Source organism: Motacilla alba, chromosome 5 (assembly GCF_015832195.1).
Source record: "Motacilla alba alba isolate MOTALB_02 chromosome 5, Motacilla_alba_V1.0_pri, whole genome shotgun sequence".
Classification (NCBI taxonomy): domain Eukaryota; kingdom Metazoa; phylum Chordata; class Aves; order Passeriformes; family Motacillidae; genus Motacilla; species Motacilla alba.
In genome coordinates, this window is record NC_052020.1 from 16,013,797 (window position 1) to 16,027,697 (window position 13,901).

A 13,901-nucleotide genomic window follows, 5' to 3' on the forward strand; every position below is an offset into this window, starting at 1 on the left:
TGCTCTTACTTGGGGAAAAGGTTGACAGAGCATCAGATTTTTCGCAGTTGGGATTATCTCCTGTATGAAGCGCCAGGATTCAGTGTGGAAAACTGAGCTGTGTTCAGCTGCAGGCTTCCTGTGTGCTATCAGTGAAGTCATTCATTAAAGCTCCATCTTAAGTGGATTGCTTGCACAGTGGGAATCGCACTACCTCCTGCTTCACAAGGGTGAGGAGGCCTAATTTGGACATGGAACTAAAAGTGCATAGCTCACAAACACCCCTGCCTGGGTAGATGCTTTGGGACTGAGCAGCAGCACATTCTTCCTTCAGGTTGCATCACGGGGCTGCGGTTTCTGGGGTTTGAGCAAACAGCAGCCACATTCCGGCCTGCTTTGACCAGGTGATGCCAGGTTGGTGGCAGCAGCAATGTCACAGTTTGTGCTAAGCTGAATTCAACAAGCCTGTTTGCCTTCTGTTTACAGGGGAAGATGCCCGTTCAGTAGGCAAACTGGAACACTTGGCTATACCCTGAATGGGGAATCGCCCCTTCCGATTGCGGCCAGCCTTGCAGGTGTACATAAAATGGCAAACCCACTGTTTTCTCTGGGATGTCCTGGGCCGGGCTTCAGTGTGTCAGAATAAGTCATGTCCTCAAGACTTTCTGTTCTAGGTCACGTTATGCCACACCTGTCACAATTTTTGTGATCTGGCTCTAAATGCTACATGTGCAACCAGTGGGCACAGCTGCCTGTCCAAACGGGGTGTGGACTGGTGTTTACATGGCATGGCTAAGGAGTCGGACATGCAGTGCCTTTCTAAGGTCTGTTAGGAAAACGCACGGCCAAGTGGTTTATCCAGGCAAAAGTGAAGGTGGGTCACAATGGACCTTGTGTTTGGGGACACTGCTTAATCACTCATCCTCTGAGGACCATTACCCAAGTGCTTTGCTCTTAACTGCTCTTAACGGCAAGTCATCTCTTGCTGTTTATAGCCTTCTTCTTCTTTACCCTTCCTCTGTTGGGCTGCCACGCACTATGTGAGACTGTCTGTAGCGCTGCTAGCCCATGGCCTTGCGTGTCACACAGAGCACTGAGAGAAGCACAGAACCTTGCTCACAAAAGGCATCATTATTATCATTATTCCCGTTTCCCACCGGGAGTCCAGCCTGGCCCTACTGCGGACGGGGCCCGTAGTGCACACAGCAAAGCGGAACGTTTGCCCCGCGTCCCGCTCCGTCAGGCACCGTCCTACTTCGCCTCGCTTATTCTCCGGCTGCCAAAAAACGGGGCGGAGGGTTGCACTGTCGCTGCTGGTGCCGGGCAGCCGCGCTCTCCCGTGCCGGCTCTGCCCGCGGTTGTGTAACGCGGCCGGGCCGCGCTCCCCGTGCGGCCGCAGCCGAGGGCCGCGGGGGCGGCGCCGGGCCCCGCTCGGGCGGTTCGGGGCCGGGCGGGGCGGGCGGAGGAGCCGCGGCACCGCCCGCCCCCAGCGCCATTGGCGGGGCCGGGCCCGCGGGGGCGGCGGCCGGGACAGCGGCGGGGAGCCCGGGCCGAGCGAGCCGCCAGCGCCGCTCCGCACCGCCGTACCATGGTGGGGGATCACTGCAGCCTCCCCGGTGAACGGCCCGTGCTCGCCCAGAGTCCCAAGCCCGGATTAAGCTGCAAGATGGTCCTGCAGGCGGTGGGCAAAGTGCTGCGGTAAGGACGGGTCCGGCGGTGGCCGTGGCGCCGGGCAGGGCAGGGCGGCTGCCCACGGGGCATCCCGGCAGAGGGAGCTGGAGCTGGAGCTGGAGTGAAAACTCCGGCCGGGGCGGCGGGCGCTCCTGAGCCCCGCTCCTCTCTGGAGGAGGGAGGGAGGCAGGCTGCTTTTGGCTCCCTCTGGATCCTGTGTAGCGATCGGGAAGGCTGGAAGTTGGAACAGCAGTAAGCGCTTGGAGAAGAGCGTTTGTTCAACCCTTAATACGGCAGTCGGGTTTTGCTTGCGCTTTCATGAGAGCTGAGTTTCCAGGACGTAATCAGACAGTGAAGGTCCTGGCTTGCCTGAGTAAAGAGTCTGACCAAGATGCTACATATGTTTTGGCAAGTCTTCTACAGAAATGTTGTAAGGTGAGGGGGGAAAAATTGCTCATGCAGCTCAGAAGGGCTTGTGTGAACACTGAGACGGGGATGACTACTGAGACCAAAACCAGACTCTTTGGCAAAGGATATGCGGTAATTAGATTCATAGGAGTTCTGACCCGTTCTGGCTGGTAGGGAAAAACGTCACCACAACTATTAGGACTAGGAACCTCGTTCTTCAACAACTGCGGCTTTTTTATTTTGGTTGAATTCAGATATTTTTCTGGAATCTGTGGAGAGTTGCAGTGCTGCTCTAAAAAGGAGCCTTGTTCCTCCAGCATAACTTTATTTGGCAAGCTTTCGTTCGTCCCCGTTTCCTACTGTCTCTTGCCAATTGTTAAATGTTTGTCAACAGAAACATTATCCCTCTCTTCCTCTGTTGACTCATGTCTCTCCCCAAGCGAGTTTAAGGGAGCCATTTATTAAAGCAGAATGTTCTGATCACAAAGCGGCTGAGCTCTGGCTGGGACTTCAGCTAGAGGAGTTCGCTGAGCTTGAAGTAGCCTTGGTAGGAACAGCTGCGTAGATTTGCTCTTTAAAAAGTTCGTAGTGCAGTTGTTTTTGTTTTTTATTTTTCCCTGTTAAAAATACTTCCCCTTAGAAAACATTAATTTAAAGAATTGAGGTTTCTCTTTCAGCTTTTTAACAGTTTTAACGTCCCATCTTTGCATTTTTGGGGGGCAGTGTGTCTATAATTCATTATGGTGTTACACAGCTGGTCATATCATAAAATCCCTTGGCCAGCGACTTGCTATTCATGATGTGAACCTTTTTAAGTTTTTGGTAGCTGTTCCATTGGCAGCACTCCCAGATGTAAATAGATGGGTGCCTCTGTAGGGAAGAATTGCCAAATCTTTTGTTAAGCATGTATGGCTGTTTATTTTAAACTATAGGTAAGTTCCTGTGACTTAGAAGTGAAACATATATATATTTAATTTGTCCAGTGCATGCTTTTTAAAAAATGGAACATTAACGTCAGCCTTTCTCCTCCTACTGGAGTACCTGCATAAATTGTGCATAATTTTGCTTTTTTTCTGAGATTGATTTTTGATGTGTACTATAAAACTGTTGTGAAAGCAGGAAAATGTTGTTGTCACACATTATGAAATGTTTTGGACTCATGAATTAATAGCATAACTTTATTTTGTTGAGCTGTTGAGTTAGATGGGCGTGATTACTGTTTTGTAACAGTATGTGTCTTTTTGCTCTGGGTTATCTCCTTTTGGTCGTGGTTAGAGAGAAATGTGAAATCACAAAAACTTTATTTAGATGCAATACTGGTTCTCTTATTTCTTCTCTTGAACGTGCTTCAGATGCCTTGTCTGACCTTATGTGTTTTACGTCACCTTGCTTTGTTCTGTAAAACATAAACTCATCCTGTTCTGTAAAGAGCTCAGGCAGTGTGAATGCACAGGCCCTGGTGAGGAGCCAGGTAAATACTACATCCAAAGTTTCCTTATTGCAGAAATGGAATATTAGTGCTTCAGAAAGTGTGAGCCCTGGCAGTGGTGGTGGAAGGAGGAGCCACGTGGGACCTCCTTCAGGCTAAAAATGGTGGCTTGTTGGTGGCAGCTGGGATGGGATTTCTCTGAACAGAGGCACCCACAGCTGAGCTTTGTTCACCTTATTGTTGTTGGTAGAAAAGAACAGGGACCTTAAATGTCCTGTGTGTGAATGCAGAAGTGCAATGCCTGCAATGACAGAGTGACCACCTCACGTGGTAATGCTTAAGCTGTAGTCGTAAGAAGTTAAATGAGATGTATCCCAAATTACTGTATTATTTTGCCATCTCTTTCAGAGGAAACGTATCAAATACCACTTCTAAGCTTGGCCACCTGGAACTGCTGATGGAGTTTTCTGCAGTCTATACAATGCTAAACTCTGTATTTTTCTTCTGTTGATCAGGCCATCGCCAGTGGCTTGGTGATGAGATAAAGGGTATCTTGCTTGTGCACAGCCCGGTGTTATGAGCAGCCCCTGCTGCATTTTAGGCCCTTTTCTCAGTTTCTCTTTTCCCAGTTCTATGTGGGAACTGTCACGATCACAGTTTCCTCCCATGCCTGTGTTCACTCTAAACTGCCTCCACTCCCGTCTCTCTCCTGCTTGTGAATGATAAAGCTCAGGTGTTCTTGTGCAATAGTTGATCAGTTTGATTTCCTGCATAGCAGATGTGTTGTGTTATTTACGTTGAGTGTGAGTAGTTACAAGTAATACTCGAAGCTTTTAACGTGCAAGTTGCTCTCATTAGTAGGTGCAGCTCCTCCTGCCTGCTGGGTGCTGTGTGTGCCACACATTAGCAGTAACAGCTGCCAGAGGAGGAATCAATACACCGAGGAAAAAAGGAGGGAGGTGTGAGGAAGCAGAGAGACTTCATGAGAAGAGCAGTCCTGAGAACCTGAGAAGAGTTTAAAAGAGCGTGGGGGAAAGACAGCTGAACCAGAAAGGGGAAAAAAAATGTAACAAAAGCAACAGATGTGTTCTCAGTCTTTCTAATTAATGTTTTATGAAAGCCACGGTTAGGTTTATTGCTCTTTTAAATTATTAGTGATTCAGCTATGAAGAACTCTGGAGATGCTTGTATCTTTCATCATATTGGTTGGTAAACTGTGTTTAACACTTCAAGGATGGGACCAAGGCTGCGCACTTGTAGTGATTAAAAAAATAGAGACACCAGTAGAAAAGTGTCATCTCCCCTTTAAATTAGTCGCAGCATAGCTGAGAAGTCCCATAACATGGTGTTTAATTAGGGGTGTTTAATTTCATTTCCCTTCATATGTTTTTGAAATATGTTAATGTAATTTTTCCCCTTTTCTGTAATGAATTGTGCTGTTATTTAGCCCATAATTGGAGAAGAAGAAAAACCTAAAATGAGTGCAGTTTTTCTCGTTTTTGTTATTTTGATTTCTTTGAGTTAGTGGTTCTTGAGAGACGTGAAAGGAGAAAGGGCGAAGGGTATCATGTCCAAACTTAGAATATTATTCTATTTTTTAGGATTATTTCATTAATTGTCTGAGTTTCTTGTGACACCATGGATTCCTGTCATCTTCCTTGCAGAGCTCTGTGTTTTACTGGCCTCAAGCAGCACAAGAGGAAGGAAGACTCAGGTTCCTGGGATCTCATTTTTGGTCCCAGTGGGTGACAGAGCCAGCCATAAGCATTTTTCAGAGCCACGTGCTGCTGAATTCAGGACAAAATGTTCACTGCCTGCGCCAGTACCTGAGTCCTGGTGCGGATGCTCGGTGTGTTTGCAGTGCTGTGACACTTTGAGTCCTGTGCCTGCAATTTTCAGAGGCTGTTCCCCGTGCAGCTTCCTAGTTTGTGTGTTTCCTTTTAAGTCTCCAGTGGAACTGAGTCCCCCTGGGAGTTGACTTTTAATCAGGGATACAGTGGTAGGAAAGAGGAATGATGCAGGCTACAGAGTTGTGATGTCACTGTGTATCATGTTTTGATAACTTACAGTATGGTTTATATGTACACACCGTCCTGGACGAGTGTGGAAATAGATAAGTTAAACCTCCCCTTTCTCATAAGAGCCTCCCTTTTTACAGCATTGTACAGGCATTGATTTGGATACCAACTAAAAATAAAACAACCAACCCCACTCTTTTTTGGGTAAGTGCTTTTCAAGAGTGCAGTTACTTGTCTTCAGTGAGAGGGTGATAATGATTGTTTCATTTGGATAAATTAGCAAGTTTGACTTGGCATTCTGGATGCTGCTATGTATTTTTATAGCCTGCACTCAGAAGTTTTTGCAAAATTAAATTCCTTCTCCATTTCTCAATTCATAGCAAGATGAGGAAGGGACCAGTTTGATTTGGACATTGTGTTCTGGTTTTTAGGTGAATCGTGCAAGGTTCTTGTTGTGTTCATGAACTGGGTCATAGATGGGTAGGAGCAGAGAAGCTTCTCCTCTGCTGCCTGGACTCCCATGGCTGAAGACAGCTGTTGTCTGTAATGCTTGTGTGTATCAGCAGGACTAAAGCAAATATTTAAAAAATCAGTCCTGTTTTATTCTAATTTAGGCAGAAACATGTTTTCAATAATTTAGTCCGGTTCACAGTATTAGAAAGTAATTAAAAGAGCCTTGTTTAACACTAGCTAATCTGATTAATGCAAAAGCCTGGGACAGACAGAAGAGAAGGGAGGGAGGACAGTATACAGGGAAAGGGGCTTATAGGCAAAATACTCTTCAGAGCCATGTTGGCTATTTTTATCCTGTTCTTTTTCTTTCTCCCTCCCACAATTTTCCATTGTACCAAAATAGTTCAAAATGTTTGGTTCAGGGCAACTGACATCATTAGTTGTCATGCTGTGTCCTGCTGAATATTTCTGTAACAGGAGCTGATTCCTCATACAATGATGGCCTTTTGGGACTCTCAGCTGCTTGGAAAGGACTGGTGACGCTGTGGGGCAGTAACATCTTGTGCTTTGGCAAGGGGTGACCAGGCAGGAGGGACTCTGGTGGCTCTTCTGGTGGCTCTTCTGGGAGCATGGATGTGCTTGTGGAGATTGCTCTTTGACACAAGTGTCCTGTCTTTGGGACAGAGCTGATGACAGGAGGCAGGCCTGGGTGGCATTGCCAGCCTGATGGGCTCATCTGGCTGGGATGTGCCTCCTGGAGAGGCAGCTCTCCCTGTGTGTGCTGGGTGTTCCCAGCATACACAGGTAGCAAAGTCTCTTCTGGCTGTAGACACAAAACTTGTAAGTGCTCTGCTTGACGTTCAGCCCCCCCGACAAGCTGTTGGATACTTCTGGCAAAGCCATGTCATGACTGGGGCTCTTGCTGGAGCTCAGGAGTTGGAGCTGTGCTCTGCAAAGATGCTGTGTCTCACAGGTGGGTCCAGCACGCCATGCACTCCTCTGTTTCTTTGGGATAATCCTCTGTGAAACCTTTGGGAACATCACTGAACCATGTGCAGTGTATTACCTTAATTAAGAACTTGATGTCTTTCTTCAGAGGCATTTACAGCATGGAGTTGTATTTAGGTTATGAGTTCCACATCCTGTGAAGCGATAGCCAGAGGGAGAGCACTGCTAAAATTCTCTCTGTAGAAACAACCCTCTAAGGTGTCTCCAGAGCTCGTACAGAAAGGGCTCCTGGCCAAGGTTTAATAGCATTTTCCTCTTGTTTAGAGGTAAAAGTATGCTTGCTTCTTTTTTTTTACTGAAGATGCCTCCTGGACACTTTACAAAGAATAGATTTGGCTATATCCTCAGACTTGTGAAATTATTCACCCTTCTTTTATCTTGTTTTCTTGGTATGCATATAGGATTTGTTCCAGATTTTAGCTGCCTGTTTCAGTCTGGAAGAGTATTTCATTTATATTTGAGCAAATTATGAGTGTGCAACATTCATCCTTCTGGGAGTTGACTACAGTTCCTGATTTGTCTCTTGTTTTCTTATGTTGCAATAGCCTGTGTTTCTGGTGCTGCTCTTTATGGGAAAGTTATCTATTTCACACAATTTCTGTCTGCTGTTCTCTGGGATCTCAAACGTCTGTGTGCTCCAAGACCCTTACCAGGTAGATTTTTAGGAGAAAAAGAATAGCTATTCCTCTCTGGAATAGCTTTTTTCTTGCCAGTCTTGATTTTTTGAAGAGGTCTGGTGTTAGGAATGTGATCTCCTATCAGTTGTCCTGTCTCTAAGATAGCTGAAGCAAAATCTATCTGTTCCTCTATTGTACATCTCTCTGTGACTACACCAAAACGGAGTTTGGTAAAGTGTTTTTAAAGTGTTTTAAAGTTTGTTAAAGTTATTTTGTTGAGGGGAATTTTAAAATTCTTTTCTTAATCCCTGGTGCTGTGGGGTTCAACATAGAATCTTAACTAAAACTTCAGCAAATTGCTGTCAGAGAAGAGATGTTGCTTTTCTTTTAAGAGCTGCCAGCACCTAGTCTCTGGAAAGGGCATTGGATATATGGATTAACCCTTTCTTCCAGCTTTCTGAAGCACTAACCTGCTTCTTTAAGCGAATGGAGCCCATTAGCACTGAAGCCAGGTTGCTTGAGCTTGTCAGAAAATTCTGCTCTGTGAATTTTTGAAGTTCTTTTCTGTCTGGTACAGAAATAAATTTAGAAGTGCTTTTGCTCAGACAGCAAGAACATGTGGTAGCAGATGCTCCCCAGGTGAAAGGAGCATTGTGGATGTCTGTGTGATTCCTTTTATTTAAAAAAAAAAAGGAAAATCAGCAGTGAGTGCAGCTGTCCTCAGAAGGACAGGTAGTGGCACAATATTAAAATTCTTAGCTTTCTGTCTGGAAAAAGTAGTCCTGGCACACCACCCAAAGTACATGGGGTTACTGAAGAAGGAAGGTTTGGGTCTCTTCATTGTTGGTTTATGTTACTTCACGCAGAGGTGGGATGACATGAGGTGCACCTTGCTGGCTCCACTCACACCCAGCCAGTCAGATCTGCTCTTCAGTCCAATGTGTCCACACATCCCAGGCTCAGAACACCAAAGCCTTACAGGGAAGGTGCTGACTGTCAGCAGGATGCATTTAGCACAGCAGGGAAAAGGAAAATTCTGATCAAGAGGCTTTGCTGATTCCTTCTTTTACAGAGTCCCCAGTTTTGATGTGATTGATAAATTTCTTCAGAATTATGCAGGGAAAAGATAAAGCTTAGGTCTTGAGACCACATTCTGTGTGGTTGACAGAGGGGAAGCTGTATTATCTCTCAACTGAAATAGTTATTTTTCTTTTGCTTTGCAGATAGAAAGATTTTTTCACATCTAGGTATAGCATTCAAATCGGTACATTTTTAAATCCACACATAACCATCTCTTGCTTTGAGGAGTGACTCTGAGTTGCAAAAGCTGGGGCAGAAGTGTGGCTTCACATTGGGTTTTGAGGAATGGCTCAGGTGTTGGTTTCACTTCTATGAACTGATCAGTTGCAAATCCCACACGAACAGTTAATGGTCCTTTTTGTCATTTGCTCATGCAGCCAAGGGAATGAAACAACTTTAGTACACAACTGTGCATCTAATTTTAGAATTTGTTTTTGAAAATTAGTAGTTTTCCTTAACCAATTTCTTGGTTGTGCTTTCAGCATTTAATTAAAAGACTGTATTTAAACATGTTCTTGGAGGTAACACTACAAGTTTGGGTATATCTGTGGGTTTTTTCCTGGTTGCTAGTGGATCAGTATGTCTGTAAAGGTGTTTCTACTTGCTTTTCAGTCTCCTGTGCTGTATTTGGAAAAGTAATAAATTAAGGTTGGGAATCACTGCTGTCCCACTAGCTAATTAAGAGTGATCTAATTGTACCAGTAATTAAACTATTACCCACCCTAGTATTTTTTTCAATCAGTCATTCAAATGTTCTTTACTTTGGCCTGTGAATCCATAGTTTGTGTTTTAAATAGATTTTTTTCCTTCCTCTGTTGTACAGAAAGGCTACAATGTGATGTTTTCTAAGAAATTCTGAAACAGCTGTGTGCTGTTGTTGACAAAACTGAGCAGAGCATTGCATCATTCTGTCAAAAATCTTTAAAAATTAACTGCATGGTTACACCAGTGAAAGGTACCTGGTTAAGATAATGCTTTGATTCCTTTTCCCCCCCGCTGACTTTCTGACCCTGTGAGGAGACACACAATTTATGCCTTCTGTGGACTTCAATTTTTAAGTTTAACAAGATAAGTTCACACTAAAACTGAAAGCCCCTGCTTCTCCTCACAGGATCTGGTCTAAGACATGCCAGGAGGGATTGGATTTACCTGAACTGACTTGGGATTAATTTAAAGCCAAAATATTAACAAAGGGGGGAAAAGGAATTTTTGATCAATGCCATTGAGAAGTGACCTTGACCCATAATATTTCCTAGTGAATAAATACCCTTCCTAATTAAAATGCTGTGGTTAATTTAAACTGTAAGAGATGAGTTTGTGGAGCTTGGTACAGAGGATGAAAATTTAGGTGGGGCTGCTTTTGCACATTGGTATTTCTTTGCCCAACCTGCTCAATAAGTAATGACTGATAAGTGATTGAATTCCCCAGCTGTGTGTCTCAGTGCAGCGTGATGGACATGTGTGTGCTTTACACATGCTTTAACAGTGAGGTGACAGGTGCAGGCATGCAGAATTGCTCATGAATAGTGAAAACAAGTTAGGTTTTTTATTTTTCCCCTCCTGCTGTGTATGTGAGTTTATACTGTGTAGTGAAGCTCCTGCAGAGAAAGCTGAGATGTTTGAAGTAGCTGTGTTGATACCCGTGTTTCCATGTGCACTCTCAGTTGTGGTGTTCCCTAGCACATTTCTGCCTCATTAAGCCACATTTTTTTAGATGGAAAGCAGACAGAGTTTATGTGAAGGTTTCAGCTGTTGATGTCCTGCCCACTGTGTGATATAGGTGTCGTTTTCCAAGGTGGAGCTGTAGCAGGAAGGCAGGTGCTGAACTTATTTTCAGTCTCCTCCTTACAGAAATAACTAACTTGTCCTTCTGATGCAAGACACCTTTTGTGCCTAAATAGTTTTAATTTCACATTCCAAGTACGGGAGACACTATATGCCCCATGTTCCAAAACACAGTATGTGGGTAAGCTTGACCTGCATATCTAACATGGTTTTGCTGTTGCAGGTTTTCTTTAGGCTATTGGTGCATGAAACTAGTCTCTATTGTCAGATAATTTTTGGTTGTTGTCATACAAAGAGAGCTTGCAAGGCAAGACGGCAGTGAGGAAACGGAACCATTTTTTACAAAGACAAACTTGTCTGCACCCTGGTACTCTCTGAACAGAACGAGCTGTCTGCATTTGTATATCTTGGGCTATATAGCAAGAAGTCTGATTGCTGAAGCCAGGTTGCCATGGTGAAATAATTCCCAGCAATTAAAGCACAGTTCCATCCTGAAAAGCAACTCTGTGCAAGCTATGTTGTGAAATCCCACATTTACAAGGCCATGAGGTTTCCAAATCAAATTTGCTTGGTTTAGAAATAAAAAGGGAGCTTTGCAGTGTTCCAGCTCTACAAACTTCATCAGGGTTGGGACATATCAGTGCCTTCAGTGATTTATGTGCTCTGGTGGTGAACTCCCTCCCTGCAAAGGTGCACCACAGGGTACTGGATGTGCTCATCTAGAGATAACAGGGCTGTATCAGAGTAGCCAGGAAGAGCAGTTGCTGCCAAAACCTGAATTTAATAATGACGTAAAAGTCAAAATAACTCTGTGTTCCAATAGGAGATTAGAGCATAATAAATCACTGATTAAATTAATAGATATATCAGAAAAGACACAGGGAATAGATTTGTTAATTGAGAATTTTTAGTGGTTTTACTACAGTATATTAGATTTTTCTTTCACTTTGGAGAGTTTAAAAACTTTAAAAGAGAGATAAAGAGAGGTTTTATCCATTACATTGTTTTTCCTTGTTCTCTGCAGGTAGTATTTCTGGCCTCCAGAGTTTCAAATTGTCAAATTGAAAAAATACTGCTCTGAATATAATAATAAACCTGACAGATCTATATTTGTCTTCTTCAGAGTGAAAAAGATGTTAAAAGCCACTCCAAAACTTGCTTTCAAATCTTGGTGCAGATCGCTTGTTCTCAAGGCTCTGTGGGTGACCTTTCCACCTCAGAACATGTAACAACCAGGCTTTGCTGTTGTCTGCTTTCAGTTGGGAGCAAATTTTCTCTGTGTGTTTTAATTAGAGAAACATAAGGTGTGTTGTAGATCTCTGCCTTGGACTGCAGTGGTTTTTGTTTTAGAGAAGGAGCTATTTATCTCTGCTGCTTTCCAAAGGTCCTTGGAGAACTAGCTGAGATGTAAACATTTACATGTGCAGATATCTGTGCTGGAATGAATCCTGGCCCTACTGTGTAGCTGCAGTATGGGAGTATATTTAGCAGAGGAGGATGATGAGAAAGCATTTGTGTTGCTTGAATACTAATGGAATTTTTCCTCTAAGGGAGGCAAGGATACAGGAGCATCCTTATCTTGGTGTTGTGTATGGGCCTGATGGGTTTGGAGTGTTTGCCGGGGGACTGAAATGAGCTGTATATTAGCAAGACAAAGCCCAGATCAGAGCCTGTGTTTTTAGCTGATGAATGGTTGGGCACAGATGTCCTAAAGAGTCAGCATGGGGTGGCCTCTCCTGTCCCCACACCGGGGTCTGCTCTGAGGGCCATTCCAGGGGAGGAGAAATTGCAAGCACATGAGAATGTACTATGAGACCCTTCTCAAGCAGGGATTTGGGGTTTGCCCTCTTCCTGCTCAGTTTTGGCTTCCTTTCTGACAGTTTGCCAACTGGAGACTGAAAAAACAACAAAAACAAAAGCCACCCCTCCACCTCATTCCCAGGCTCAGGACTTGGGCACCTCTGACTCAGTGCTCTGCTGTGTGGTTTGTTCTAAGCATTGAGTAAATTAATTGTTACAACACTCAGTCTATGACCTACTGAATCTCTGTTACCACAGACCTTATTTGGCTCCATGTAGAGATGTTGAAAATAGGAAAAATTAGTCCTTTTTATTTCCTATTCCACAAATTACCAGAAATCTGGATTGTAGTAAATTGCTTAAGAAAAGAATCTTGCTGAGCCTTGGTGCTGGCACCTCCTGGTTGGGATGTGTGAGGGCTTTTTGTCACCAAGGTAAAAGAGAACATTTCAGAATGAAGAACAACTGCATATTGCTTGGATAATTTTGTTTCTTCTAGTGAATTGTTTCATTTAAATTACATCACTGGCTCCTAGAAAAAAATAATCTGTTTCCCATTGGACATGGCTTCCCTGGTGTCCAGTTGTGTTGTGTGGAGGGGAACCTGGAGAGGGCAAGGACCATACAGTCAGGAAGCTGGAAACCTCTGTTCATTCTGGGGGAGGAGTTCTGGCAGGTAGGCCAGGGAAGAAAGGGAACTCCAGTGCAGCATGTCCTACCGCAAGAATGCACTCTGCGCATTTTTGTAGCATTAGCTGAGCTGTGGCGTGCCTGGCCCTGCCTCTGCAGCCGTTCTTCCCAGAGCTGCATTGGAGACAAGATGGGGGACCCTGGGCACCAGCAGACCCTGGGAGTCACAGCTGGGGAGTTAATGTGCCTCTTGAGACACCACTGTGGGCAAACACCCAGCTTGTGCTGGGAGGTGGTGATGTCGCAGGGAGGTCAGAAGAATCATAGCTGTCTGGGATGGAAAAGACCCTTGAGGTCATTGAGTCTGCCATTAAACCATATCCACACATCATAAATACTTCCAGGGATGGTGACTCTACCAGTTCCCTGGGCAGCCTGCTCCAGTGCCTGATAACTCTTTGGTGAAGAAATTTTTCCTAATACACAGTCTATACCTTGAGGCCATTTCCTTCTGTCCTGTCCATTGTTACCTGGGAAAAGAGACATTTTCTTGCTGCAACCTCCTTTCAGATAGTTGTAGAGAGTGGTAAGGTAGCCTGAGGCTCCTTTTCTTTTGGCCACACCATCCCAGCTCAGTCAGTTGGGAGACTTGTGCTCCAGCTCCTTCACCAGTAGGTGGGTGGGGAGTCCTACAGAAGGGCGCAGAAAGGCCTGATGTACCAGACCTGGCATGGTGCAGGTGAGCCATGTTCTCCTTACTTTTCCAGCAGCACCAGCTGGAGCTCAGTCTGGCCCTACAGAATGTTTTGGGCTTTCTGTTGAGAAGCAGCATTATGAAATAATGTTATGGCACTTGTCATCCTTAACATGCCTGCCATGCCTTGGCACCGACTGTTTACAGCAGAGCATCCGGAGGCCAAGCAAAGATTCCCTTTTAAGGCAAAGAGCCACTATGAGAATCCCGAAGAAAAAGTTTCCCTGGCATGTGGGGTACATTCTTCTTTCCTCCTCCTCTTAAATAAA

General features: G+C 44.6%; 1 protein-coding gene across 3 annotated transcripts in view; it reads left to right on the forward strand.

Annotated features, from left to right (window-relative positions):
- The window catches only part of MOB2 (MOB kinase activator 2), a 109,472-nt gene that overhangs the window by 77,940 nt on the left and 17,631 nt on the right, over positions 1–13,901 (forward strand). Inside the window, exon 1 of one of the 3 annotated variants that reach the window (XM_038139627.1) lies at positions 1,469–1,677. The exons of the other annotated variants lie outside the window; for them this stretch is intronic. Coding sequence (XP_037995555.1) covers positions 1,568–1,677 — 110 coding nt within the window. The 5' untranslated portion in view covers positions 1,469–1,567. Of the gene's footprint in view, positions 1–1,468; positions 1,678–13,901 lie in introns of those variants that run through there. 3 annotated transcript variants of the gene reach the window in all.